Source organism: Excalfactoria chinensis, chromosome 4, assembly GCF_039878825.1.
Source record: "Excalfactoria chinensis isolate bCotChi1 chromosome 4, bCotChi1.hap2, whole genome shotgun sequence".
NCBI lineage: Eukaryota > Metazoa > Chordata > Aves > Galliformes > Phasianidae > Excalfactoria > Excalfactoria chinensis.
In genome coordinates, this window is record NC_092828.1 from 29,119,663 (window position 1) to 29,144,546 (window position 24,884).

At 39.9% G+C, this 24,884-nt stretch overlaps 1 protein-coding gene across 7 annotated transcripts in view; it reads left to right on the forward strand.

Moving 5' to 3' along the window:
* The first annotated feature begins 203 nt into the window (after nt 1–203).
* MANBA (mannosidase beta) overlaps nt 204–24,884 on the forward strand; it is a 50,848-nt gene continuing 26,167 nt past the window's right edge. For all 7 annotated transcript variants that reach the window (XR_011903348.1, XR_011903350.1, XR_011903352.1 and 4 more), the window contains exons 1-8: nt 204–422; nt 7,715–7,809; nt 8,299–8,404; nt 10,135–10,305; nt 13,394–13,517; nt 15,897–16,072; nt 18,981–19,091; nt 24,462–24,613. Coding sequence is in view for 1 of the 7 variants with exons in the window: in XM_072334181.1 (XP_072190282.1) it covers nt 243–422; nt 7,715–7,809; nt 8,299–8,404; nt 10,135–10,305; nt 13,394–13,517; nt 15,897–16,072; nt 18,981–19,091; nt 24,462–24,613 (1,115 nt within the window). In the remaining 6 variants the exon portion in view is untranslated. The remainder of the gene's footprint in view (nt 423–7,714; nt 7,810–8,298; nt 8,405–10,134; nt 10,306–13,393; nt 13,518–15,896; nt 16,073–18,980; nt 19,092–24,461; nt 24,614–24,884) is intronic.

The window sequence follows — 24,884 nt, forward strand, 5'->3', positions numbered from 1 at the left end:
GCGATACGCGGCCGGCCTGCCCTGATCCGCCGCGCTGCCTCCCGCCATCTTCACCCCGCACCGCTGCGGGCCGCGCGGCCCCGAGCAGCCATTAACGGTCGGGGAGAGGAGGCGCGCAACCGCCCCGCCCCCCCACCCCCATCCCCACCAACGGTCGGTGGCGGCCTGAAGCGCCGCCTCAGCGCTTTGCGGCCGGGAGGCGGGCGGCGCCTTCTGTGGCGCTCCGGCCTCCCGCAGAGGCCATGGGCCGCGCCGCCGTGCTCTTGCTGCTGGTAGCGGCGGGGGGGGCGGCCGCGGGCGGCCCCGAGGTGCACAGCCTGCGGGGTATCTGGCGGCTGGGCAACGGGAACGGCTCGCTGTCGCTCCGAGGGGAGGTGCCGGGTTGCGTGCATACCGCCCTGCACCGCCGGGGCCTCATCCAGGTACGGCCGCGTGCGGCGGGCAGAGGTCGGCGGGGTGTGGCAGCGCCTGAGGAGACGCCTCGCCCCGCCGCGCGGGTGCCTGCCGTGTTGGAACACGGTGCCCACCACCCGCCCTCGGAGCCGCGTCCGGCGCTGCAGGTCTTGCTTGTACAGCAGTGCTCCCCTAGTGGCAAAGGCCTCGGTGTCTGCAGCGCGCAGGGCCCTAGGAGGGTCACCGCCACAGAGCAGTTTGAAACGGGACCAGGGATGCACATAAGGAAACTCGTGCCTTACGTGCATGAGGTTCTCTAGGTTTGACACGGAACGAGCTGCAGACACCGGGTAGGTACATGAGCATCACGAGGTGTCAGTCGTGGTTCCTGGCCGTGTTACTTGGAAAGGAAGGAATCCTCAGCCTGCCCTGCTGAAACTGGGCTTGCTGATGCAAGAAGTTCAGGGATTTCAGACTTTACCGTCCTTTAAACGTCTCTTTTAACACATGCAGAGTACATCACAACAGCTGAGGTTGCTTACTCCCATGCTGCCTTAGGAAAGCATATTCTGAACCATGATTAAGTTGATCTCACTGAAACACCTAGTTCCTTCCATCACACTTTTCAAAGCTTTGCTTTATCTGCTTCTTACTGCTTCTTTCAGTTGTTAGATGTACAAAAACATAGTGAGCATTTCCTGGGACAAGTGATCAAAACTGCAGATGTAGATTGGTGGCAAAGTTTATACTGATTGCAGCATCAGCTGCTTGTGACTCAGCACGAGGAACATGGCACTAAGCAATAAGCAAGGCTGGGTCATTCTTACGATGCCTTATTAAAAGGAAGTACGTAGAATGTGAGTGAAACTGAAGAGACAGAACATTGTGAAGTTAACAAGATCTGTAAAACTGATAAATATTTGGCTATGCTAGAAAACATGAAATAGGATCTGCAACGAGGGCTGTACCAGTTTCTCCCATACAAAGTTCCTATAGTAGGCTGAATGTCTCAGCTGTTTTGCTGTGCTGTGAGACATTGCGTTGATAAGTGTGAGTAATCATTCAGGAGAAACTGTGATCAATGCACTGAGTTGAACTCACAAGTTACTGCTGTAATGAAAGACTGGCACTTATCTACTTACTCATTAAGTACTCTTACAAAGTTAGAAAACGTGTTTGCTAATTTAGCTGCATTGCTGTAAGCTGACTCGTAATGTTGGCTGTTTTAGCAGCAGTATGGCATTTGGAAATGAATTTGTGATCACAAACTTTCATGTGCCTGTGTGGAATCCCAGGCCTGCACACAGATATGAGCTTAGTCAGCCTGCTGGCCCAGTCAGCTGTGGGATGTGTCTTGCTAATAGGTGGCTGGGCACTGGGCTAATTAAATCAGTGACTGTTGCTTGTTGCTACTCACAACATGTTTATGCACGTACAAGTATGAACTTGCTTGGGGCACATGCTGATACGCCTGGCTGGGGAACCCACTGTGGAAGCTGTAGCAAGTAGAATTAGCGCACTCTGTCCAGGAGAGGAATGGGTCCACATAGCTCACCAGTGTGTTTGCTTGGCTGCCAGACTGGGCATGGCTGCAGTTCTGATATGTCAGAAGGTGTTCTGTTGTCTTTTCTTACTGACATGTGCAGGCAAGTTAAGATCAATTCAAATCCAAAGCTATCCAGCATGGCAAAGTCTGATTTACAGGAAGCATTTGCACAAATAATTCCACCTAATAACTAACTTTTTAAAAATTGCATTTTGCTTAAATGATGCAATAGAGAGCATACAAAAACATGGGAGCTACCTTAGCAGATTTCAGAAAGCTGCCACTAGTGGCGTGAAATGTAGTCAATTCCTGCCTCCGTAGATGTAGTGCTCTGAAGAGCTGCAAACCTGCTCCGCTTGGAGGGATTTGGTGAGGTCATTCTTCATGGCAACTCCTGCTTCCATTTTGCAAAGTACAGCTCAGCTGTTTGTCCTGAGGTCTCTTCGCTATGGTGAAAATGTTTATGGCCAAATGTTTTAAATGCAGTTGCCTAAAATCTTACCCTTACATTTGTACTTATACAAGAGTATGTGTACAGCCTGAATTTTAGAGGCTCTGTTTCATCATTGATTATTTCTCTGGAAATCAGTCTGGTTTGGGGTTGTGTCAGATTTAGAATTAGGAGTTTTATCGTAATTGGCAGAATATAAAGGCTCGAGTCATACGTATCTTCTTTCTTTTGCTCTCTGCTGTGAAGGACTTCAATTCATTCTACAGGAAATGTCAGCAGGCCAGCGATCCCAAAGCTTTCTACTTGTAATCAAAGTGAAGATCGGTCTGAAAAGCTGCACCAGCAAACAGAGCAGAGCTGGTGGGAATTGAGTTGCTCCGGATAGCAGGACCCATATGTTCAGGGACCCAGCGAAACCTTTCTGCTGTTTTCCTGTGTGATTTGCAAATGGCAAACAGCGCCGTGTCCTTGCCTCTTTATCCTTGTGAATTTTTCATGGGTTAGCACTCACACTGGAAATCTGAATTAAATGAGTCTTGAGAAGGTCTATTCTAGCAACAGAACTGAGTACCCCCAAAATGAGGGGAAGGGGAGCAGCAAGAATAAGCTGCTGAATTCTAAGCCTACAGATGTGGCTTAGATTACAAGAATAGGCTGCAAGCAACTTATTTGTCACTGTGAGGTTCATACAAAGTGTTTTTTCCAGTCCTGTTCTAGCTGCTTTCATGTACTTTACTTTAATCTGCCATGCAGGGTATATGTTAGGATAGAAAGAAATATCTGACACTGAAGGCTTGTTACTTTTCTTTCTGGATCCTCTTAGAATTCTCTCTAGAAATGTTGTTACTCTTTGACTTATAAAATATACATCGGATGAACCCATCTTCCTGAATGCACCAAATATACATCTTAGAAAAATGCTCCTGGGGAAGATGCTGCTGTGTTCTTACTAAAGTATTGTTTCACCTGGATTCAAGCAGCATGGTTCAAGTGCTGAATTAACTGCAATGAAAGCTCTAAGGAGAGGAGATGGCATCAGGGTATTTGTTTGGCTGTTTGGTTTTTAATTAGATTTCATTGCAAATCAGTAGGCATTATTACAGTTTATGTGTAGCATTTAAAAAACATGGGACAGAGGCACACAAACAAGGGTAACAGTCTCTTGAATAAAGTCATTGCAAAGCTTGAACACAAGTGCAGACAGTTTACAAACTTGCAGCAAATCTGTTTGTAACCCTGCATCTCTGGGAGAAGATTTGTAGAAGCCATCTCACCTGAAGATTTAGCTTCTAACTACACTGTCAGCCTCGTGTTTTCTTTCAGGCAGCGTTCTGGTAAGCATGATCTATAAGGAGGTAAACCGCATGTTAAATCTTGGCACCAGAAACAGCAGTCATAAATGACTGTCCAAGTACTGCATGATGCCATATTGTAGCTGGATTCTCTCATCTGCCAGCCATTTCCATTCATACAGAAAGGGTGTTTGTCTTATTAACCACCACTTCGATTTGTAAAGAACTACTGTGGGGGGAGAGAGGGGGAGCTGTAATAGTGATGCTAACGGGCTGGATATCACTGTAGTTTCTGTTCAATTGTACAATGACATGCACTTGACAATGGATTACAGCCGTCTTGGTTCTGCTTGGGTATTAAAATATAATGAGAAGCTTATATGTCTCAAGTGATAGTTCTGTAGTTCTATAAAGCAGTGGATATTTTTGTATCTTGTGCACTTGTATGAAGTACCGCATTTTGTGTTTACTGGCACTTTTTCATAGCTCAGATTTTTCAGTGCAAGTCAGGTAACAATTGTGTTGTTTATCATATGGTTCTAGCAGATGAAATGGCAGTCATTAATGAAGTAGTTCATTAATATAAATAGATCATTTTCTGTTGAAACATCTGTGTTCTGTTGACTTGTATGAACATATGTGAAAACATCCAAAAGCCTTGGTGAAGCTTAGGATGAGTATTAAAGGACAGTCAAGTTTCAATAGCTGTTTTCTTTTGGACAATTATAAAGTTGGAGTAGATAAAAGTTATAGCAGTCTTTTAAATACAGCAGAGCATTCAGAGAATATAAAGTAATGAGTATTAGCATCTGGTTAATTATCCTAATATTAGTCTTCCAGATGTGCTCTGCCACAGTATTTGGCTCAGTGTTCAGCTCTAAAACATCATGACCACAAGATGACATTTAGTTAACTGCTTTTCTGGAGCAAGTATTGAAAATGGAACACTTTTGAATGAGTTTCCAAAACCCACGTTCCAGGAATCTGATCCATTCATCTCTGCTGCTAGGTTCTTCTTCACTTCAAACTGTGTATAAGTGGAACTGGGCTTGCCGCAGTCCTTATAGCTTGTGATGTGGAAGAGTGCATGGATAGAGGTAAATGTAGTAACAGTTTCTCTTTGAGTTCGAAGTTGGCAACAGTAGAAGTTGGCAATAGCAAAATATTAAACTGCAAATAGTGAAGCATTTCTTGAAGGCTTCATTTTGATAATCTGTGGCTTCAGCTGGATGTTCTTAATGACATACATTCTAAAATGTCAGCAGAGGAGCATGCAAGTCGGTTTCAAATTAGATAACAAAAGCAGGCAAAAGGAGAAGAATCTGTTTTTTGTTCTCTTTATTACATTTCCCTTTCTTACAAGCTGTTCTGCCTGGATGCAGTTGATGGATATGGCTTTCAGGTGTTTTGCCATGCTCCCCTCAATCCCTAGCTGCACAGGGCCCTGCAGCCTGGAGTCTGTGAGGCCATTACATGCCTGGCACTGCTTGCCTGGGCCCTGAGCCTCACTTACAGTGTGTTCATGTCTCATCCATCTCCTGCTAAACAAGAGAGGTGCTTAGTTCCTATGAGTGTAGCTTTCAGCTATCCTCTTAAAATCATTGCAGAGTGGAACTGACATAAAACGCTTGGGTTTTTTTAAATCATTTTCTAAAAGAAACCTTTAATTTTGATGTGAGCTGATTTAATGTTGGATTTCAGATAAATCCCAACAGTCTGACTTCTGTAGATACATCTTGCAGCACTTGAAACCTGTTGCATTTAGTAATAAATTGTCAGTAATTTCATGAGTCAATGGAGAATTCATTTTACTTTCTTACAGGGCTTTGTTGTGGTCATGCATTTTCTCTGAAGCTTTAGAATTGCCTGGAAAACACTACTTGAACACCACCACATGGCTGAATCTACAAGCTACATTTGTTTTACTATAAAATGACTAATGCTAGTATTAGCATTAAGTGGCTTTTCTGTGTGATATGTTGGCTGTTTTTCTAGATGTAGCGCAGCGGTATCAGTAAGCTTTAGGTAAAAGTATACAGAGCTGTGGCCTTCCCATTTGAAAAGGTGGATGTCACAGTCCTGAGGAAAAATGGTATGAGTTAGAGGGGTGTTCATTAGCACCTTGTATGATTTCCATTTTGGCAGTCAACTCATGAAGTCTGAAGACTTCAGACTGATACAGAATCTCCTTCCAGAAAAGAACCTGTAGAACTCTGAGTGGATTTGAACAAGCAGCTCTGTTTGTACACTCCTCTAGGAGCCCATCTGATGATGTCTGTCTTTCTTTTCTAACATCTCTAGCATTTGTGCTTTTGTAGGTTTTTTTTTGTTTTGTTTTGTTTTTAAATGCAAGGTCTTTATCATTAATCGAGGCACTGATGTTGCTTGGCCGCTGACCAAACAGTGTTTGGCTTTATGTTCTGCTGTTGGTAGTGCCTTTCCCACTTGCCTCTCATGTCTTTTGTTGAATATTTCACATATACAAATGGCAGTGATTGAAATTTAACACCTGCATTTTCCAAAACTTAGCCTAAGATAAAGTATATATGATGTTAAAGCAAGACAAATGTTAAAAATAAGTTTGTTTTTTTTTTAAGGACAAAGCATTCGTTTTTATAGTCTGTTACATTTACAGCTTGCCTTTGGTTCTCTGAATGTAGTAACCTTACCAGAGTTTCTTTTATTAGTCTGAACTTTGCATTGTAACATGCAGCCAATATTAAAGCCCGAGATGTATTTGCTAAACTTTTTACATATCAAAATGATGGTATGGATATCTTAAAATTCTTATTTATTCTGCTAAGATCATCATGACGTAGGTTTTGGAGAATACAAGGTATCATCTGAACAAAGGTCAAAGTTTTATTGAGGTGACAGTACCTTCCCTTTGTGACTCTTTTTCCATTTGTGGTAAGAAATTTGGTTGATGGAACACAGCAGGGAGGTGAAGCTACCAGTTTTCCTCTGTATGGGCTCAAGGAGTGATGTTTGTATTGCTGTGGGACTCGAAGAGAGATTATGCTGCTGAGGAGAGTCACATAAATGCCTAAGTTTTCTCCATTATTTAAATAGGTTTGTGTCTGAATTAACGAGCATGACCCTATAAATTGCAAAATGAATGTGGGATATACAACAACATTTATCAGAAGGATTAAAATCCAGAATGCTCTCTTTTCATAGCTGGGTTTGAATCATGGAATCCAGAGGAGATTGTGGTTGTTTTGGAAAAGCAGTTGGGTTGTGTGGCTGCAGAAGCAGATTGAGCTGAGCTGTCAGTGACATAGATACCTATGCTGAGAACAGCCTGACGTGGAGGTAACTGCCTTTCTGCTGCTCTGTATGAGGTGCGAGGTGTGGGTTGTCAGCTCTGTGTAATTGATTCTTTCAACGTAGATGAGGAACGCTGTGACCCACCACAAGGTAATAACGCAGCATGAAGCCAAAAAGGGCAAGCACACAGCTTACACCAGCTGTGCCTTTATTCCTACTGAGTAGTGAGACTGAAGGGTAAAGTACACCTATGGTATATATGCAGCATTATTCTAAAAAGAAAAAGTAGCAATTTAATTTTATACATCAAACCCAACTCTGTTTTTCCTGTTTGTTTGGTTTTTTTTTTCTTTCTTTCTTTTCTTTTTTTCCCCTATTTATTTATTTATTTATTTATTCATTTATTTATTCTTTTTCTCCCTCCTTTCTAACAGAACAGTTTCATTTAGGCTTCAGACAGGTCACTGACACAAAACAGCTATAGTATTCACTATTATTTTAAACTGTAGAGATTTGTTCACAGCTGTCTGTAGATGCTGAAGGTTCTGTTTCCTTACTTCCTTAAAATCCTGTTAGTCTTATTTTTTTTATGTTATTATAGGGATAATTATGTTTCTTTCCCTCTCATTAAGTCACAAGCTGACTTGGTAAAATAGTGGATTTTGCATTTGCAGACTGCCTAAGAAGTACTCTTCTAATAGATATTATGCATTTCATGTAGTAAAGCTTTCACTAAATAAATTTTTGTTGATCTGCTTTTAGGATCCATACAATAGATTTAATGATGTGATGTACAGGTGGATCTCTCTGGATAACTGGACTTACAGCAGGACATTCAAAACTCCTTTTGATGTCAGGTATGCAATAAGGATGTGCCTAAAATAGTTTTGTGACATCTTTCCTGCGGAATTGCTGGTTAATCCATCTGCTCAAAATCTGCTTAATACTTTTGTATCTAATGAAACAAATTATGCAATATGTACAGCTACAAAGCTGTTGCAAAAGGACACTGCAGGGTTTGTTTTTTTCCATTTATATCTTCATTGTTAAAAATTACTTCTGAGCTGCCAACTGTGGAAGAATAATTCTTAAGCTAATTGGAAGCTAGCCCATCTGGTATGTCATGTGTAAGTGAACTTGCAGTGTTGCAGACTTTTGAGCCACTTCAGCTGTCATCTTTGCTTGATTATTTAGAGATATAATGTAGCCACGCTAAGTCAAACATTTTTGGATGTTGTCGTACAGCTGTTGCTAATAATAACTTACATTTTTACATTATGTTTTTTCTGACTGTTGTTAACTGTAGGTATTCTAACAGCATTTTATGTGTATGTTGACTTCTGTAGAAAATGGCAGAAAGTGAATTTGGTTTTTGAGGGAGTAGATACAGTAGCACACATTCTGCTCAACAACGTCACTCTTGGGAGAACAAACAACATGTTCAACAGATATGTAAGTAATGCGTTTAGTTCTGAAAGGGCCTCATTTTTCATTTATAGCCTTTGTGCACTGAAACACCTTCAGTGCTTTTAAGTATGCATGAAAATAGGTGCTTGGAGCCATACAGTGTTGACCTGAGAACTGCATATATAATCAGATAACTGTTGGAAAGAGAAGCGCGCTTGCCTTTGCAGTAGCAGCATGATCTGATTGAGAGGCAACTATGTCTTGTTCAAAACAAGTGGAGCCACACAAGAGGATCAGTGTAGCTAATAATGCAAATCTTGTTTCTTGGATTCTGTTACAGCTCTGAGAAAATTAAGCTTAAATCTGTTTTATTAGCTGTAAATCTGCTTACTAATTGCTATTAGAATGGATCACGTTTGAATACTGAAATAAAAATACACGTGGTACGAAACTTGTGTTTCCATTACTTTCCATTATACAGAGTCTTTCTCTTGAAGGAATTAAATACATAAATAAGTAGATAAATAAATAAATGTTAGTGGAGTAATTTACTTAAAATGGAAATCTGGTGTCTTCATATGTCTGCATTTACCATTCTGGCAGGTTTTATTGCGGGTACTGAACTGAGACATGAGAGCTAGATTCTGCCACCTGAGTCTGTGTGACCTGGGACAAATCACTCAGCTTTTCTGTGACTTGGTGTTGCCATCTGTGAAATGAGAGTTTTCATAGGATTCTGAAGAAATCGTGTAATATTTGGAGAGTATTTAAAGAACTACCAGTAGCAGGCTCTGTAGAATTGGGATATGATATTAATTTGCTCTTATTTCTGCAACTTATTCTGTATCAAATAGTTACAGTTCATGAAATGGCCTTCAGTGTATAACCAGAACTAACTGTATCAGACTGAGTCTAGGATGGCCATGACCCAGATTTCTGCTTTGTTCACCTTGTTGTGCATGATAACTGTGTCTGCAGCAAGGTCTCTGTGAAGGCTCTGTGTGGGTATAGTGCTGTATGGTATAAAAGTGAAGTGAGTGATGCTAGCTGGGCTGTTCACAAGTGAAGGAAGAAATAACTAGGATTTGTTTTGACACAAACACTATTTAGAAGAAATGAGTGTTAGTTGTTAGAAGCATATTGTCTTGAGTGCACAGAACAAGTCTGAAACTGAATGTTTGCCCTTCTATCCTGCCACACTGAAGAGGCTTTTGTGAGCCAGTGAGGAAGCCCCCAAATTCTTTGTGAGGTGCTAATGTGGGATGAGTGTTTGTAAGTTTTATGGATGGAAGGGAAGGTGATATATTAGATGTTTGCAGCATTCATGCAAAAATCAGCTCAGTGGTTTGTGATAGAGTAGCTGGCAGCACAGTGTGAGGAGGGAATACTGTATAGAGCAGCTTTCTGATTTGGAACAAAGTGCCTTTCTAAAAAAATGTAGATGAGTTCTGAGTGAGGCAGGAGGGGAAAGATTCTCTAGACATCCTCATTCTTCAAGCAGTTCAGTATGCAACCATACTGCTGCAGCCTGCAGTGAGGACTCAGCATGGGCAAAGTGGCTTGTCCAGAAAGATATATCTGGAATTCTACTATGCATTTTGTTTTTTCAATAAAGAATAACCTTTCTTTTCTTCAAAACTAAAGCCTGTTGAAGCTGTAGTTCAAATGCTTTTGAATAATAAATGTATGGTATTAAAACCACAATGGGACAGTGATTATGAGTCTCATAAATAATGTCAGCACTATAATGATTTTGCTTTGTTCTCTTAACCTAGAGCTTTGATATTACCAGCATAATCAAGGAGGTCAATTTTATTCAAGTCCATTTCATATCAGCCATTTCATATGCGGCAGAACAGAGCAGATGTCACAAAGCATACAGCATCCCCCCGGCGTGCCCTCCACCTGTGCAGAAAGGCGAGTGCCATGCTAATTTCATCAGAAAGGTAGGTAAAGAACTGTCTGTCTTTGGTTTCAGGCATGAGGAGAAGAATGGGCTGTGTGCTGTTTTTACAATCCTTCAATGTCATTTTATTAGTAGGATGTATTTCTCACTGTGATTCCTTTCTGCTGCATCCCCAAGAAACCTGTAACCAAGCATGTAGGTAATACAGGAGATGTATGAAGGCCAGGCTAACCACACCTATTCGGTAAGAATTTTTAAAAGGCTTTTTTTTAATCAAGGAGTCAGAAAATAATCTGGCTGATAAGAGAGTGAGTAGCACTGAAAAATGTGCAATCATTACATTTCGATCCACTGGGTGGGTTTAGCAAGGTATACTGACACTATTCCCTGTTACAAACAGCAGTTTATATGGCCAAGGCTGTAAAAATTGCAGCCAAGCAGCTTTATGAGTGCTTGCTGTTTGCTCATGTTCTGTAATATTTACACTGGGCAGCTCTATCCTGATAAGTATTATCTAACAGAGGACCTGTTTGCATTTTATTACTGTGTGACTTTTAGGTAGGTATTCAGTGAAACCAACAATAATATATAAAGAATGAAACTCAGAAACTGACTTCATTGCTATTCTCTGGGTAAACTATAATTTGTGTAGCATCTCATTTATTTGTGACAGCTTTGCAGAAGCTGGGGAGAGATGGTGGCTAGGTGAACTTAAATAGGTCACTCCAAAAATAATGCCACCTATTTATTTCAGTGGAAACTACAACACATACAAAGAGCACAAAAATAGCTATTCAATAGAGCAAACTCTCAGCTGCAAATACTCTTTTTCAACCACCATAAGCTATGCATTTTTGCCAGTGATGATCAAAACCCTGCATTCCATGCTCATAAGAATCTGCATGACCATCTAGACTGTAGCTTGTCTTTCACTTCACTGTCATCACTACTGAAAAGCATCACCCACTGCCTCACTATGCTCACACCCACTGGTTGGTCTCCATAAATGTTCAGTAAATGTCAATGAATGTCAATGGGTACAATTTTTTTTTGGCGTGGAGGAATTCAGTTGCACATTTTTGCTTTGTATGCACTTCCATGTCAAGTGCCATGTTGTCAGACTACCCCTCAGCTGCCGTCTGTCAGACAGCAACAAAATGTAACAGAGTATCAATGGAAAGGTTCAACCACTACTGCAGTATCAACCACTACAGCATCCCCTCCTGACATCAGGGGCAAATGCCATAACATAAGAGGCATTACTTTTGGAGGAGCTCTTGTACTTTGGAATTGCTTTTATTTATTTATTGCATATTTGTCTCCTCTTAAATGCCTTCCTTTTTAAGGAATTTTAAACTTTTTTAACAGGTCTTGTAGAAGCCTCTCAAAAAGCAAGGAGAATCCTGCTAATCTAAACATGGGTGTAATTTGCTTTGCATTTAGTAATGGAAAGCTGAATTTCATGTTTTCTTTGGAACATATATCAGTATTAAGATGTCTGTATCACTACTTGTTGCTGCTTTTATTTTTAATGCATTTTAAAAAGTTGATTCACTTAGAAAGTTGATCCATGCTGTCTGTGCTGTGTTTCTTAGAAATCAATTCAGGGAGGAGCTTGAAAGGAAGAAGGCACTTGAGCAGCTGTAGTCTTATTTATAGAACAAAAATGGCCAGGAATGAATTTGTACTTTACTGAACTATACTTCAAAATTTGTACAAAAGTACCTTCATTTGTTTTCTCAGAGGAGTTGCTTTGCTGTACCTGGAAAATGCTCCAGACATTTCCAGAAACATTTTTAGTTCCAAGTATGTGATAAAAGCAGTAATGACGTCACATTTAAAAGTAAACACACTAGAACATAGCTAAATGAAGCTGGCTGCTTATCATCTTGTAGTAATGGAGAGTTGAATGCATGTTTGAGGTTCAGCATTAAGTGCAGTAAATGTATCTAAATCTTAACACCAATTTGTGGTGAAACACAAATCTTTCTCTAGTAAACGTGCTTTATGATGTGAGCATATTATTCTTACAACATTATTTCTGATAGTCTCTGCAATATTATTAGTGAAACCTGACTGTCCATCAGCAATTCATTTGCTTATCTTTTATAAAGGGAAAATTGCTTTCAATCTGATTTGTTTTCTAAGAATGCATTGTCCCTGTTTTCACACTTGAAATCGGTGCAGTGCTTGCTTCCTGGAAGGCTGTTTTGCAACTTGATAGGCAGGCAGACTGACTCCAACGATGCAGGGGATAGGCCAGACTTGTGCAATGTGGTTTGCCAAAATTAGCATGCCTTGGCTGTAAGTTATTAGTCTCTAAATTTAGAACTATGGGTCACTCTACAAGACTTCCAGGAGATCTATTGTATTTGCTTTGAGGACTGGGACTGTGTGAAGCTTGGAAGAGAGCAGAATAGATGTCTTTAAGGGGTTTGAAAGGAAAAGATCTCACTGCATTTGAAAACAGCAGCACTTCTGTACCTGACAAGCATTCTATAGTTTAGATGGTTATTCTCTTAGAATCAAAACTAAGGTATTTCTCAACCATATTTTTGTTCCCTTTGTTTTTATATGAAAGAACCATAAAAAAGGGGGGAAACAGTGAACAGAACTGAACTGCACAAATGCATCAGACATGCGCATCTCTTTCCTTGTACTAATCTATGGTGTTACCATGAAAAGTAGAGGTTAAAATATTTTAGATATGCTCATGATGTTTAATCATTATTTTCCTCAGATTCTCTTGGTAGTGATTTATTTTCTGTTTACTTTGTCTTTTAGTTATGAAGTTAAATACTGACCTTACAAACGAAGATAATTCAGAGTAGAACTAGGAGTAACTTCCTGGCTTCCTTTTTTTCCATCTTAACATTTTATTTTATTTTATTTTTAGATGTTTGGATAAGTGATTTACTCTTTTACAAACACTGAATTTTAATATATGTGGAAATTTAATACCAGGTTGCATTTTTATATAATACAGGTAGTAGCAACAGAGTTCTGTTCAGGGAGTCAGAGGAAAGATAGCATTTTATTTCTAGATAGCAAATATCTTTTATTTCTGTTTCTGCATTGGTTTCTGTGTGAAAAATAGGCAATTATAATGTAATCATTTTGTATCCCAGGAGCAGTGTTCGTTTAGTTGGGATTGGGGCCCTTCTTTTCCCACTCAAGGAATCTGGAAAGATGTGAGGATTGAGGCCTATAACCATTATCACTTGATTTACTTTTCTTTAACTCCTTTCTTTGGTAAGTCACATTACTACCTTATATTATTTTTTCACCTCTGGAATGCAAACCATTTTATTGTTAAACTAAAGTAACTGCCCATTTAGAAAAAGGTTCTATGGTTTGTCACTCTGTAGTGCTTACCACAGGTCTTGAACCATTACTTAGTATAAGCAGTAGTGGTTAAAATGTTAGAATTCAGAATCTTTTTATGCCTGAAGATCACAGAATAACTTGAGAAATACTATATAGTGTAACTGAGGTTAGCCCCTGTTCACCTGTTTCAGAAAAATTCTTTTTTGTTGGCATGTATTTTTACTGGGACTCCCAGCATACGAGTCTCACTTCTGTCACACCTCCATTTTAAATGAAGACAAAGCTGCTATGGGAATTTAGTTCAGTGTTGGGAAGGCAAATGCAGAGCAAGCAGAGTTTCAGGAGCACTGAATTTTCAGGACACAGTGTGAAGCTTGAGACAGAAGAGCAGCGTTGTTATGCCATAGTAATTTGTTAAGGCTGCAATTTGAGAGGACAGCCTTCTGCATTCTTGCTATCTAACTTGCCCAACCAGTTTCTTCCCTGGACATGCTCCTTTGTCTTGAAGATTGTTGCAGCTGAGCAAAGTAGTTAATTTTCTGTCAAAACTTTCTGCAAAAGGTAATGTAGCCCACTGTAGACCTCCTGCAAGTTTTCACTGCCTGTTGAGTCCGGTCTTCAGTGGAATAAAGGCTATTGCGTGAGTCCTCTGCACTGGGTTGAATTTCAGGCCTTGGGAACAGGGTTTTTGTGTAGGAATAAAAGAGGAAGACGTCATTCCCTGAATGCTTTTAAAGCTTCCTGAAATAGCTGCAGATCTTAGAATTGACGTGACTGGAATTTCCATGGAAAGCCCCAGCACAGGCTCTGTGCTCTCTAGAACTTAGTTACAGTAAAGATCTTTCCCGGTCCCTCCCACATTCCCACAACTCCACCTTCTGGTAGGCAGTGTTACTTTCTGAATAGCTTAGAGAGCAAACCTCTTTCATTCAACAGAGAGTAGTTTGGAACCAGAGCCACAGCAATATTAGTATTCATACATAATAACATTTGAAAAATGAAGAATAAATGAACAACTTGAATTTTAACTGGCTATGTGCTTACATTGCTCAACAGATCTGGTGTCCTTGCCTTTTGACCGCTGAGTCTGTAAAAGATTCATTGTTCTTTATTTCTGTGCCTAGATTCCACATTTCAGGCAGTACATGGGTAGACTGGAATTTTTTTACTCTCTTGGATGGAAGGGAAAATGCTCTGTAGCTACTGACCCTTCTGATTGCTTGGATGTGTATCTTTTAAATCCGTCAACATTTCTGAAAATTCATCTTCCCTTGGTAATGCTGAGTATAATACAAACCTGCAAACCCATTTACTGCTCATAGTTCTAAAAAATGCAGTGAAAGTCACAGAAAGGCTGAATGTAATTGTTTGGTTTTGGAGGGAGCTCTCTTGTTTTCCTGTAAGGAGAGACAGAATACATATGTGAGAAGAAAAAGTAGGTGATGAGCAGCATAAGTATACAAAATGTGTCTCAGTCTTAGTTTTCCTTGATTTCTGCTTTATAGACATTCATCTGTTATGTATGGACATAGGAGTAGCCAGGATGTGGCTGTACATAGATAATATAATTGCTGAGATAAGCAAGAGATTCAAACATTAGACTTGAGTAACCTTGACCCTGGCTTGCCTTATTTGATAAGTTGTTCTGTAATGGAGATGGCTCCCTCAGGTAACAGTGGGGAGAGGTCTTGAGCAAGTAGTTGATTTATTTCCTCCACCATACTTTAAGAGCAGAAGGGATGTAGTGATAGAACCTGTCAAGTCTAGGCACAATGGGCCCAATTCACTTTCAGCATAACTTCATTTGTTTTGTTTAGTGACTCTGGGATGAATTGGGCTCATTTTCTGTTAATACTGGTTTTGTTTCACAGACAAAAGTGATTGTACTCCCTTGTGATTACAATCTTTCCCAAAGAGTACCATGCTCATATGAATGCTGACTAAAAGAAAATATAATGTCTGTGGGAGTTGGTAGAAAAAAGAAACATTTTCCTAATGATAAAGTGGTTGGTGTAATATTCTCTGACTTCTGTACAAAACTCTGAAAAAGCCCTGGATAGCTTTGGAATGAAATGCCTTATGAAATATAAATCACATTATGTAGTTCTATTCGAAGTCAGAAAATCTAATCTGATACCAAATGCACTAAGTAAGATTAACCTCATAGGTCTGGTTCAAACACAGCCTGAAAACTGTTAAATTTAATCCAAGCTATTTAAATGGTTTCTTTGATGAGAGATCATGTTAACTAATAGGTACATCAACTCAATTCCTGTATTCCCACTCTTTTTTGCCTTTACTAAGTGAGGAGAGCTCAGCAGTGGAGTCTCGAAATCGAGTCCATCTTCAATGTAGCCGACACTAAGCCAATTGCAGGTCTTGCAACTGTGAACATTCCCAAGCTGCAAACACAGCAAACGTACAGTGTGAAGCTGCAACCTGGTGAAGGCAGTATTGTGCTGCTTGTAAACATCAGCAAGGTAAGGAGCTGTGCACGGGAACTCTAGCCAAATGCAAACTGTACTGCTTCACTTAGTTTTCAATGGGTCTTTCTGCTTCCATGTCAGTTTCTCCCTCTTCTTTCTTTGCTTCTGACTTTGACAAGTTCTGAAGCCCTTGCAGGATAGGAAAAAGTTCTTTCCCTTGCTAAAAGTTGTTGTTGTTGTTGTTGTTTTTTCAAATCTGTGTAGCACAATGTCAAAAGAGATGATGTATGCCATATTTCACTCTTCTGGCGGTAGGTATCTTGTCTTTCATGCCATTGTTTATCTGGTTCATTGGGACTGGAATATAATGCAAAGGAAAGGGAGGAAGCATTCCTCAAACCTCTCAGTAAATACCCTTTCATTTAAATAAAAGCAAGAGAACTATGTGAAGAACTTGACTGACAGTAGTGTTGGTGAAAGTTTTGTGTAGTAATTCCTTATATTGGCATTTAGTTCTTTGGGTAGGCAAGGCCTAGAAGGAATTTTGGATGTTAAAGAAAGCTCTAATGAGGAGAGAACTCATCTGTTTGTTATACATCCCAGAGACAGAAGATGAAAGAACGGGTTCACCTTCAGAGAGCACTGGGAAATAATCTAGTGGCAGGCTTAGATCACCAGCATTATTTCCCTTCTTGAGTTCTTGTGGTTTTTAGAAACTGTGCTGAGTTTTTTCTGTGGATGTAATTAAGAAGAGATGTCTAGACTTGAACGCTGGTAAAGAAAATCAGTGTTACCTGTTCCTGCTGAAAAATAGGTGTTTCGAAGTAGGCAATGAGCCTGGTGTGGTAAAAAGAAGTATGAAGTTGGTCTTGGCTTCCTGCTTGGATAGCAGGGGGCCCTGGTCAAGCTGACTGTGGCAGGCTCAGGGCAGCAGGCAGATTGGGAGCCTGACAGGCACAGTACCAGCTGCCTTTGACTGTGCTATCCCGTGGGGACAAGCAAGAGCTGTTGTCTGCTTTGCTGCCATAGGGCACAGTCAAGTTTGTGGGCAAGCAGGCTGGGGCTTCAGATAGCCCTGGCAGTTAGTAACATCTTAATGTCTGTGATAACCTTTGGGTGTTACACTGGCCATTACCAAAATGTTTCTCTTTTGCTGTGTAACTGCATTTGTTTCCCCAGCTGGAATATGTTATGTGCATATTCCTAAGTTATCTTGTCAGTTGTTTCAGTGGAGAAAAAGCATGTTAAGGATGAGCAGGACATTTGTGCTTCAGCATGCATGTTCAGCAATGTGCCTGATGTTGTGCTTTACTTTATTTTGACGTGAAAGCAGAAAAGCATGTAAACATATGATTTTTGTTACTTTTGTCATCAGAAGTGCAAGTTGTGTGAGTAATTTCAAGTACCCAGATTTATTTTGAGCAGTCATTAGTCTCTGCTTAGCCTTTCCAGGAATTGTATTGAGCAGGCACAATGATGAGAAGCTTCAAAAATGGTTTATTTAATCACCCCACCCCCAACTTCAGAAGAAATCTGTTAGTGGGGTGTAACTGTGAGCTTGTGAGGAAGTACTTCCTTCAGAGCAGAGGCAACAGAGTGTTATTATTCTTAGTACACAGAGGGCTTTGCTGCAGGAACTCACAGCAGCTGATTTTGCAAGAAGCCCTGCAGTGTGTTCTAACATATTGACGAGCATAAAGGATCACTTGCTCTGTACAACAGCCTTGTGAGGTGCATGTTGAATAGTGAGACCTCACCAGAAATTCATTTCTAGTTGAGAGTTTATTGCAGATTATGTTGCAAAGTCAGTAGATGCTTGAGTGGTACATATAAGCTGAGATGCTTAGCCAGAAATCACCACACAAAGTGCTGTGTTGCTAGCATGACTGCATTTTGCGTATCAGCTAATGGTGAATGTGAGGATGACATCATTAGTGGCCAATGAAACACTCCAGCTGCAAATGCTCCTTTACTGTTGGGGCACACAATGATTTTGTGCTGCCATCTGTATCCATGCAGTTCAGAGATTAGCACTTCAGCACAAGCAGTTATGATAACTCCAGACCAGGGAAGCTCAAATATTTCTAAATACATTAATTACTATGTCCAAGTGTAGCTACAGCAAAACATATTGTTGGGCTGCTCTCTGGTCTCCTTTTGTGTGGAAAGATTTAGGCACTCCTTTCATGACTCTATTCAGTGCTGATCCCTGCATTGTTTGATTGCATGCGTTATTGCTTTATTTCTACAATTCTTGTGTTGTGGAAACATTTGCTGGCAAATATTGGCAATAGGACTGAGCAGCAGAAGGAGGCTACTGGAATGAAAAGGCATTTAAGTGTAGGAAAAGATTTATATAAATATTACTCTCTGTGGCTAGAAAAATGAGAAAATTAAATCTTAAAGGCAGTTCTTTTCTGTTTGTGAAAATCTTGGAGTACTATTGAAATTATTAGGAAGCACAGAAAAAAAGTAGAAAGCAGTGAAATGAGTGAATGAAAGCCCTTACTTGAAACAGCCTGCCCACGCACTATCAAGGTCATAACTGAAAAACGTCACCTCTGTAGATCTGATTCTGTGTATGATAGGTAAACAATTAGATGTCAGTCTGATGGAGGGTATGATAGAGGCTAATGAGCAGTGTCTGCTCCTGAGGCTCAGAGATTTGCATTTTAGAGGAATGTTCTATCAGCCTAACTCTCTGTCTAGACACAAACATACATACATATACATGCTGATGGCCAGTTGTGGACTCAAAGTGAAGTAGTAGCTGAGACACAAATGAAAGAGGTCACACTTTGAAGACTTTTAACCTCTGTGCTCCAGCTGGAGGAATCCCATTTACTGTGGCTCAGCTGAGGCACATATACTCATTGGGTCTCTCAAAGGCAGCTGAGCCCTCAGATGCATGTTATGTCTTTATTCATATAAATGTTCTGGCTTTTTCTCTTGCATGTTCAAGAACTCTACGGTAGAAGCTTGGTGGCCAAATGGACATGGAAAACAAATCGGATACAATGTGACAACGACTTTCACCATGGAAGGAGGATACCAGATTGAGAAAATTTCAAAAGTGAGACCTTCAGTTTGTTTTATAGCTGACATTACACTGTTAGAACATCTGTTCTACATATAATATATCTAAAGCTCTGAAGTGTTTTGCTGGATTATTATACGTGTATGAAAGCATTGATGAGAAACAAGAGTCTTTTAATGTTACAATGTATGTTTACCTGTTTTGTGGTAACTTTAGCCTTTATAGATGTCTTTACTTTCATTCAGACTGGAAGATGGCTCACAGCTAGTTGGGAACATCAGAAAGGAAAAGATATATAACCTGCTTTGACAGGGGGTTGGACTCAATGACCTCTGGAGGTCCCTTCCAACCCCTACAATTCTGTGATGTTTAACCTATTCTACCTTTTAAATTTGATCAATTGTGATGTTTTTGTATTGTGTGCTAAAAAGCCCATTTACATTTCTATAAACAAAATGTTGGGGAAGGTTTATTTATTACAGGAATTTTTCTTGCTAATTATTATTATTATTTTTAATTGTGGGATTGGTGTGTTCTTAAGAGGCTAACATATTTTCATTTGTTAGAATGTGACAGAAGTGCTTCAGGTTCTAGAAGAGGTAACATCTTAAAACCGACTGCAAAAGTAACATTCAGAGATAAGATATTTGCTTAAGGGTTTCTGCAACATACAGGCTGTATAGTTATCTGATTGTTGTTACTAATAAGCCCAGAAGAGGTAATTTCCCACTATCCTTTGGAAAAACAAACAAAAAACCAGTTACAAATAAGACTGAACCCCTTATGCCATCAAAATGTGGAAACAGCACATAAGCACATGCATGAGGTGATTCTGAGGTATATTGCTGCACTAAAATTGAATCTGGTCACCAGGCATCAGAACTGCTATTTGCTGTAATGTTTGTTCACATAGGAAACCTTATGATAAACAGGAGCTTCTGGAGTCACAGTCTTTATAGGGCTAGTAGTAAGTTTGATTATGAAGTCCTAGGAATAGCTCTTTGCTATTATTGGTGATAAAACTTGAAAAAAATTGAAAAGAAACATACTAAATAACCACAGTGTATATTGTACTTGGGAAAATAAGTGGGAAATAGGTCTAAAAGTCTGTATTTAAAAACAAACACATTATTACTGTATAAAAGCTGTACATGTTTCCTCATAGGGAAATTAATTGTTTCAGTTTGGGTAATTCCATCAGGATATTTCATAGAGCCCCGTGGCATACAGTCACAGGGATTTCATGGTCTACAAAAGATACTTGGAAGCCTTTTTTGATTTGGTTTTTTTTTTCCCTCAAAGGGAAAGGCAGAAAAGAGCAAATGCACCACATTGCTGACGTTATAAATTAACCACGTATGAAGACTTTATAGATCCACAGTGCAAAGTGTTGTTGTCCTTCATGCATTCTTTGAGTCTCTGTCTTGGATTATGACATGTCCCTGCCCTGAGCTGTACACGTGGATGAAGGCTCCATATGCAGCACAATTTGCCCTCATGTCAACAGAACTGAATAGCAATGCTTGTATGGCTTACTAAGAAATTTGGATAGCTCAGCGACAAACATTTCTGAAAGTTCCCACAAGGATTTTGCTGTGAAACCAGTGGTGTGTTCTGGTGAGGTGCATATATATATATATATATGTATACACACACACACACACACACACACATAAACAAGCAAAAAAGCAACTAATAGATGTGAAACATTTTTCAAATGCTATGTCTCTGCATGAGTTTGGAGTATCTCCATACCTTTGAATCTTATGTCAGATCCAGCTGTCTTTAGCAGAGATTCCTCTCTGTTTTTTTGATATACTAGAGTAGTCTCCAAATCACTAGCTAATCCTTTGGGAAATCCTCTGGGTAGCCTCCCAGTTTGTGCTTGCAGAGAGCTTTGGAGCTCTAGCTCGTTCTGCTGGAAGCCTCTGAGGAAGTATCCACATGCTGCCATTGAGAGCAGCAGAAAAACAAAATAGAATAGAGCCAACATCCAGGATGAGGTGAGTTTCTGTTTAGGTTTTGGTTTTCTGTTTGAATACTCTGTCTTGGAGTTTGTTTCTCAGGATAATATAAAGCAAAGTCATAGGCAGCAATTACCCTAGAATGAAATGGATTTTCTTGAGAGAGGTCAAGTTTCATTTGCTATTGATAAATTCCCTGACGTAGGCATGGCAAGAAGAAAAGTGACGTAGTATATCTTTCACCATCTTTTGAAGCATTTATTCGATTTTGGAATCAATTTCCCCATCTTTCTGTATGCTTATTTCTTCAACAATGCATTTCATTTTTTCTGAATACTATTTTAGTATTTGGATCTTCTCCAACCATTGTTCCTTCCTTTCCTCTACACCCTGTTCTTCCCCAGGCCTTTTAACATGACATCTGAAACTTCTCCATTTGACACATATGCTTCATGCTGCATGCTAGTTAGTTAGATCACTAGGGCATTCTGTGATCTTATTTCAGCTCTGGACATCTTTGTCCCTGTTGCTTTTTTTAGTGCTAAATCAAAGAATGCCAAATGGTTTCCACAGCCACTGGGTACAGAACCTGTGTATGTGACTCAAAGATACACATATCTGTTTCTTAATTGTTGAGTATTTGTTTTTTGCTGGCTAGAAAGCCCCTTCTCCATGCTCCATGTCTGGGAGAAATATCGTTCCTTGGAGAGCAAGATATGTCATGTCATGCACATTGCAAAGTTGCCATGGTCAGAGCCATGGGGATGTATAATCAAGAATGCCAGATCCTAGCAGTTCCCCTTTGCCTTTCTTTTACTTTGCTTGGCAGAAGAAAGCTGCAGTAGGAATGGGAAGAGGTGCTGTGTTACCAGATGGTTCTCTGGAGAGCAATGGTTTGGGAGCACAAAGTCATCAAACCCTGGGATCTCAGAAATGTGAGATGAGGCTGAGGAGCTTTTCTCTGTGCTCATGCTGTGTGGGAGGTCCTGGCTGGGTGTTTCAGCCTCACAAATCGCCTCTGATTCGGACAGTTGCATGAGTTCCACTTGAGGACAAATAAAGCAGTATCACATTACTTCTGTTAGTAATATAAATACTCCACTACAACTGTACTCTGAGACAGCCCCAACCTGCCTGATGACAACCATTAAGAGGACCTCCCAAATACATGTCTCTAAATCTTACTCCATTTTGTGCCACAAAAAAAGAATTGCACTGGAGACTAACGAGTTTTTCTCCGAGTAATTTAGTTCACTAAAGGAAGGTCAGAACTCTATAGTTAGTGTAGTACTCATGATGTGGGTTGTTTTTTTTTCATTTTTTGTAGCCTTCAGCAGTTAGATGGTGAGAATTGTATGATTACTATTTCTTTTTAAACTCAACTTCTCCTCATAGAACATCTATGCAAAATTATATGAATGGGTGTAAGATTCCCGTCCTAAAGAGAAGTTCATCACGGTTGTTTATTTTCAGCTGGTCCAATGTACAGCAGAATTGCAGTAGAAAAGAGGTTGGACACTGCCTGAGCATTTCAGTGAGCACAGAAATATTGGCCTCAGAATCAGAAGTGTCTTCTCACTGGTATTATTTTTCTAAGGTTTTTTTCTGTCACTGGGAATTCCTTCAGCGTTGATCCTTTATAGTAGTCTCACTGTTGACATCCTTTTGCCTTTAACTACTGTCACCCCTAGGGCAACACTGTACAATGCTACAGGACCTGAAGTACGTTCAGTTTTGTTGTTTTTTTTTTTCCCTTAATTTGTATGTTTTGTTCTTTGTTACAGTTCAGAGGGATTGAGTTTGAGGTGAATGATCTGTGGTGCCCACTAATGCACGTAATTTGCATTGCATCTGTCCAGGGATTTAATTAATGATTGTTCAGTTGACTAAGAAGCACTAAAGAGGAAGCAAAAAAAAGCATGTTTTTTTGTTTTTGTTTTTCCTTTTGTCTTTTCTGTCACTGGAAATAATTTTCTCTGTCTTCACAATCATTGGTAAGTTGAAAATTTGATAATCACAGTCAAACAGTGGGATTAATTATATTCCAGTTGAATACAGAATTGTTTGGTGTGCGAAATAAAGCATTACATTGCATTTTAAAGATAGATGTATCAGTTACACTTAATTAGGTTAAATTTAGCCAGGTTGACAGACAGATACAGTCCCAACTGTATCTTAAAGCAGAGAGAGAACAGTTTGTACTCTGCTATACGTTTTCAAAAGGTCAGCTTGTAAATAGTCATTTGAGGAAGAAGTGGTTGCTAGCTTAGAGGTAGACAAAAACAATTTCCTACCCTCCAGTTCCAGAATTTTTGCTTAGTGTGCACTGGCTGAAATTTTCTGTTTGTTTTCATTCACTTTATTCGGTTTCTCAACTTTCTCCCAGTGGTAATGAGCAACAGGTACCAGAAGGAAAAAAATGTTTCTTTCAGATCCAAATAAGTTAAAGTGGAAGAAGGTTGTGAGGGGAAAAAATAGTAGAAAATCTTTCTGAAAGAAGTAAATTCTGTAACACTTCTAGCTATGCAGGACCCAAGTGCAATTGGTGGGGAAGATACTTCTGTAAAATAAGGGTTCAGTGCAAAATGTTACTGCATTCCACCTAGTACTGCTTCATGGTATTATCTGTGTGTTGTGGTGATTGAGATACCTCTTCAGAACAGCTGAAATGAAGTCCCATCAAACACCCAGAATGATTTATTGGGAAGTTTTCTTCTACCTGCAGTTAAGGGGTATTCACTCCCCCTTCTTCCGCCCCCCCCCACCCCCCCAGTCTTTGCAGTGCATGATACCAGATATTAGGCTGGAAGAGCAGCTGTGGAAGATAGTTTGACATCTGCTTGAATATGTGCTTGTATCTGGAATGGACTTTAATACTTTACACAGATTTGGTGATTGTTTCACTGAATTGATCTCTGTGAAACCCAATTGGTGAGCATACTGTTCAAATACAGCTGATAAGGCCAGAGAGATCTTCACTCCCAAACCAGCATTTTTATTTGAACATGTATCTTTTAAGAGATATCATTTCAAGGCAACAACAGAATATGGTTTTGCTTTTACTGGATGAACCTGAAGCTAAATGTTTAGGGACAAGACATGCAGCAGAGCTTCTGCAATCTTCTCCCATAAAGAGAGAATTTCAGATTAGTGTGTCTGATCTAATGCAGTCACTGCATTCCCCTCAGTGATTCCCAAATAGAATTTTAACTGAATTTTCATCAGGCAAACATGCATCTGTCTTATGCATACATGTGCAAACACTTCAAAAACATTTTTTTAAAACACTTTCGATTTCTGCTTGAAAAGTACCGTAAGAGATGAGGCTGTGTCTTCTGACTTCTTGGTAACTTTTAAGTTATTGTTCAGTTGAATCATTTGCCTTATAGTTTTGATTTATTTTAGTTTTTGTCTGCTTTATACCTGTTTTATGTCTTCACAGGCCTATTTTCGGACAGTGGAACTTGTTCAGGAGCCTATTCCTGGGTCTCCAGGTCTGAGTTTTTACTTCAGAATCAACGGCCAACCCATTTTCATGAAGGGCTCGAACTGGATTCCAGCAGATTCTTTCCAGGATAGAGTGACCTATGACACGTAAGCCACTTTTGATATTTTCTTAGGAGAAAGGATCACCTTTACCTCCTCTTGTTTCCCCATCAAATATTGGCACTGGTGTAGGTAGACTCCTTTCAAGGTAAGTGTAATGTGATGAAAAATGCAGCAATGACAGCAGAGCAGCAAGGTCCTGGGCTGCAGCAAGTGAGGATTTGCTCAAATGCAACAGCTGTGGGCACAGAAATAAAGGAAAGAAGCTCCTTACCTTCAGAAAACCTCAGGTATGCAGGGATCCTCCTGCAAGATACCT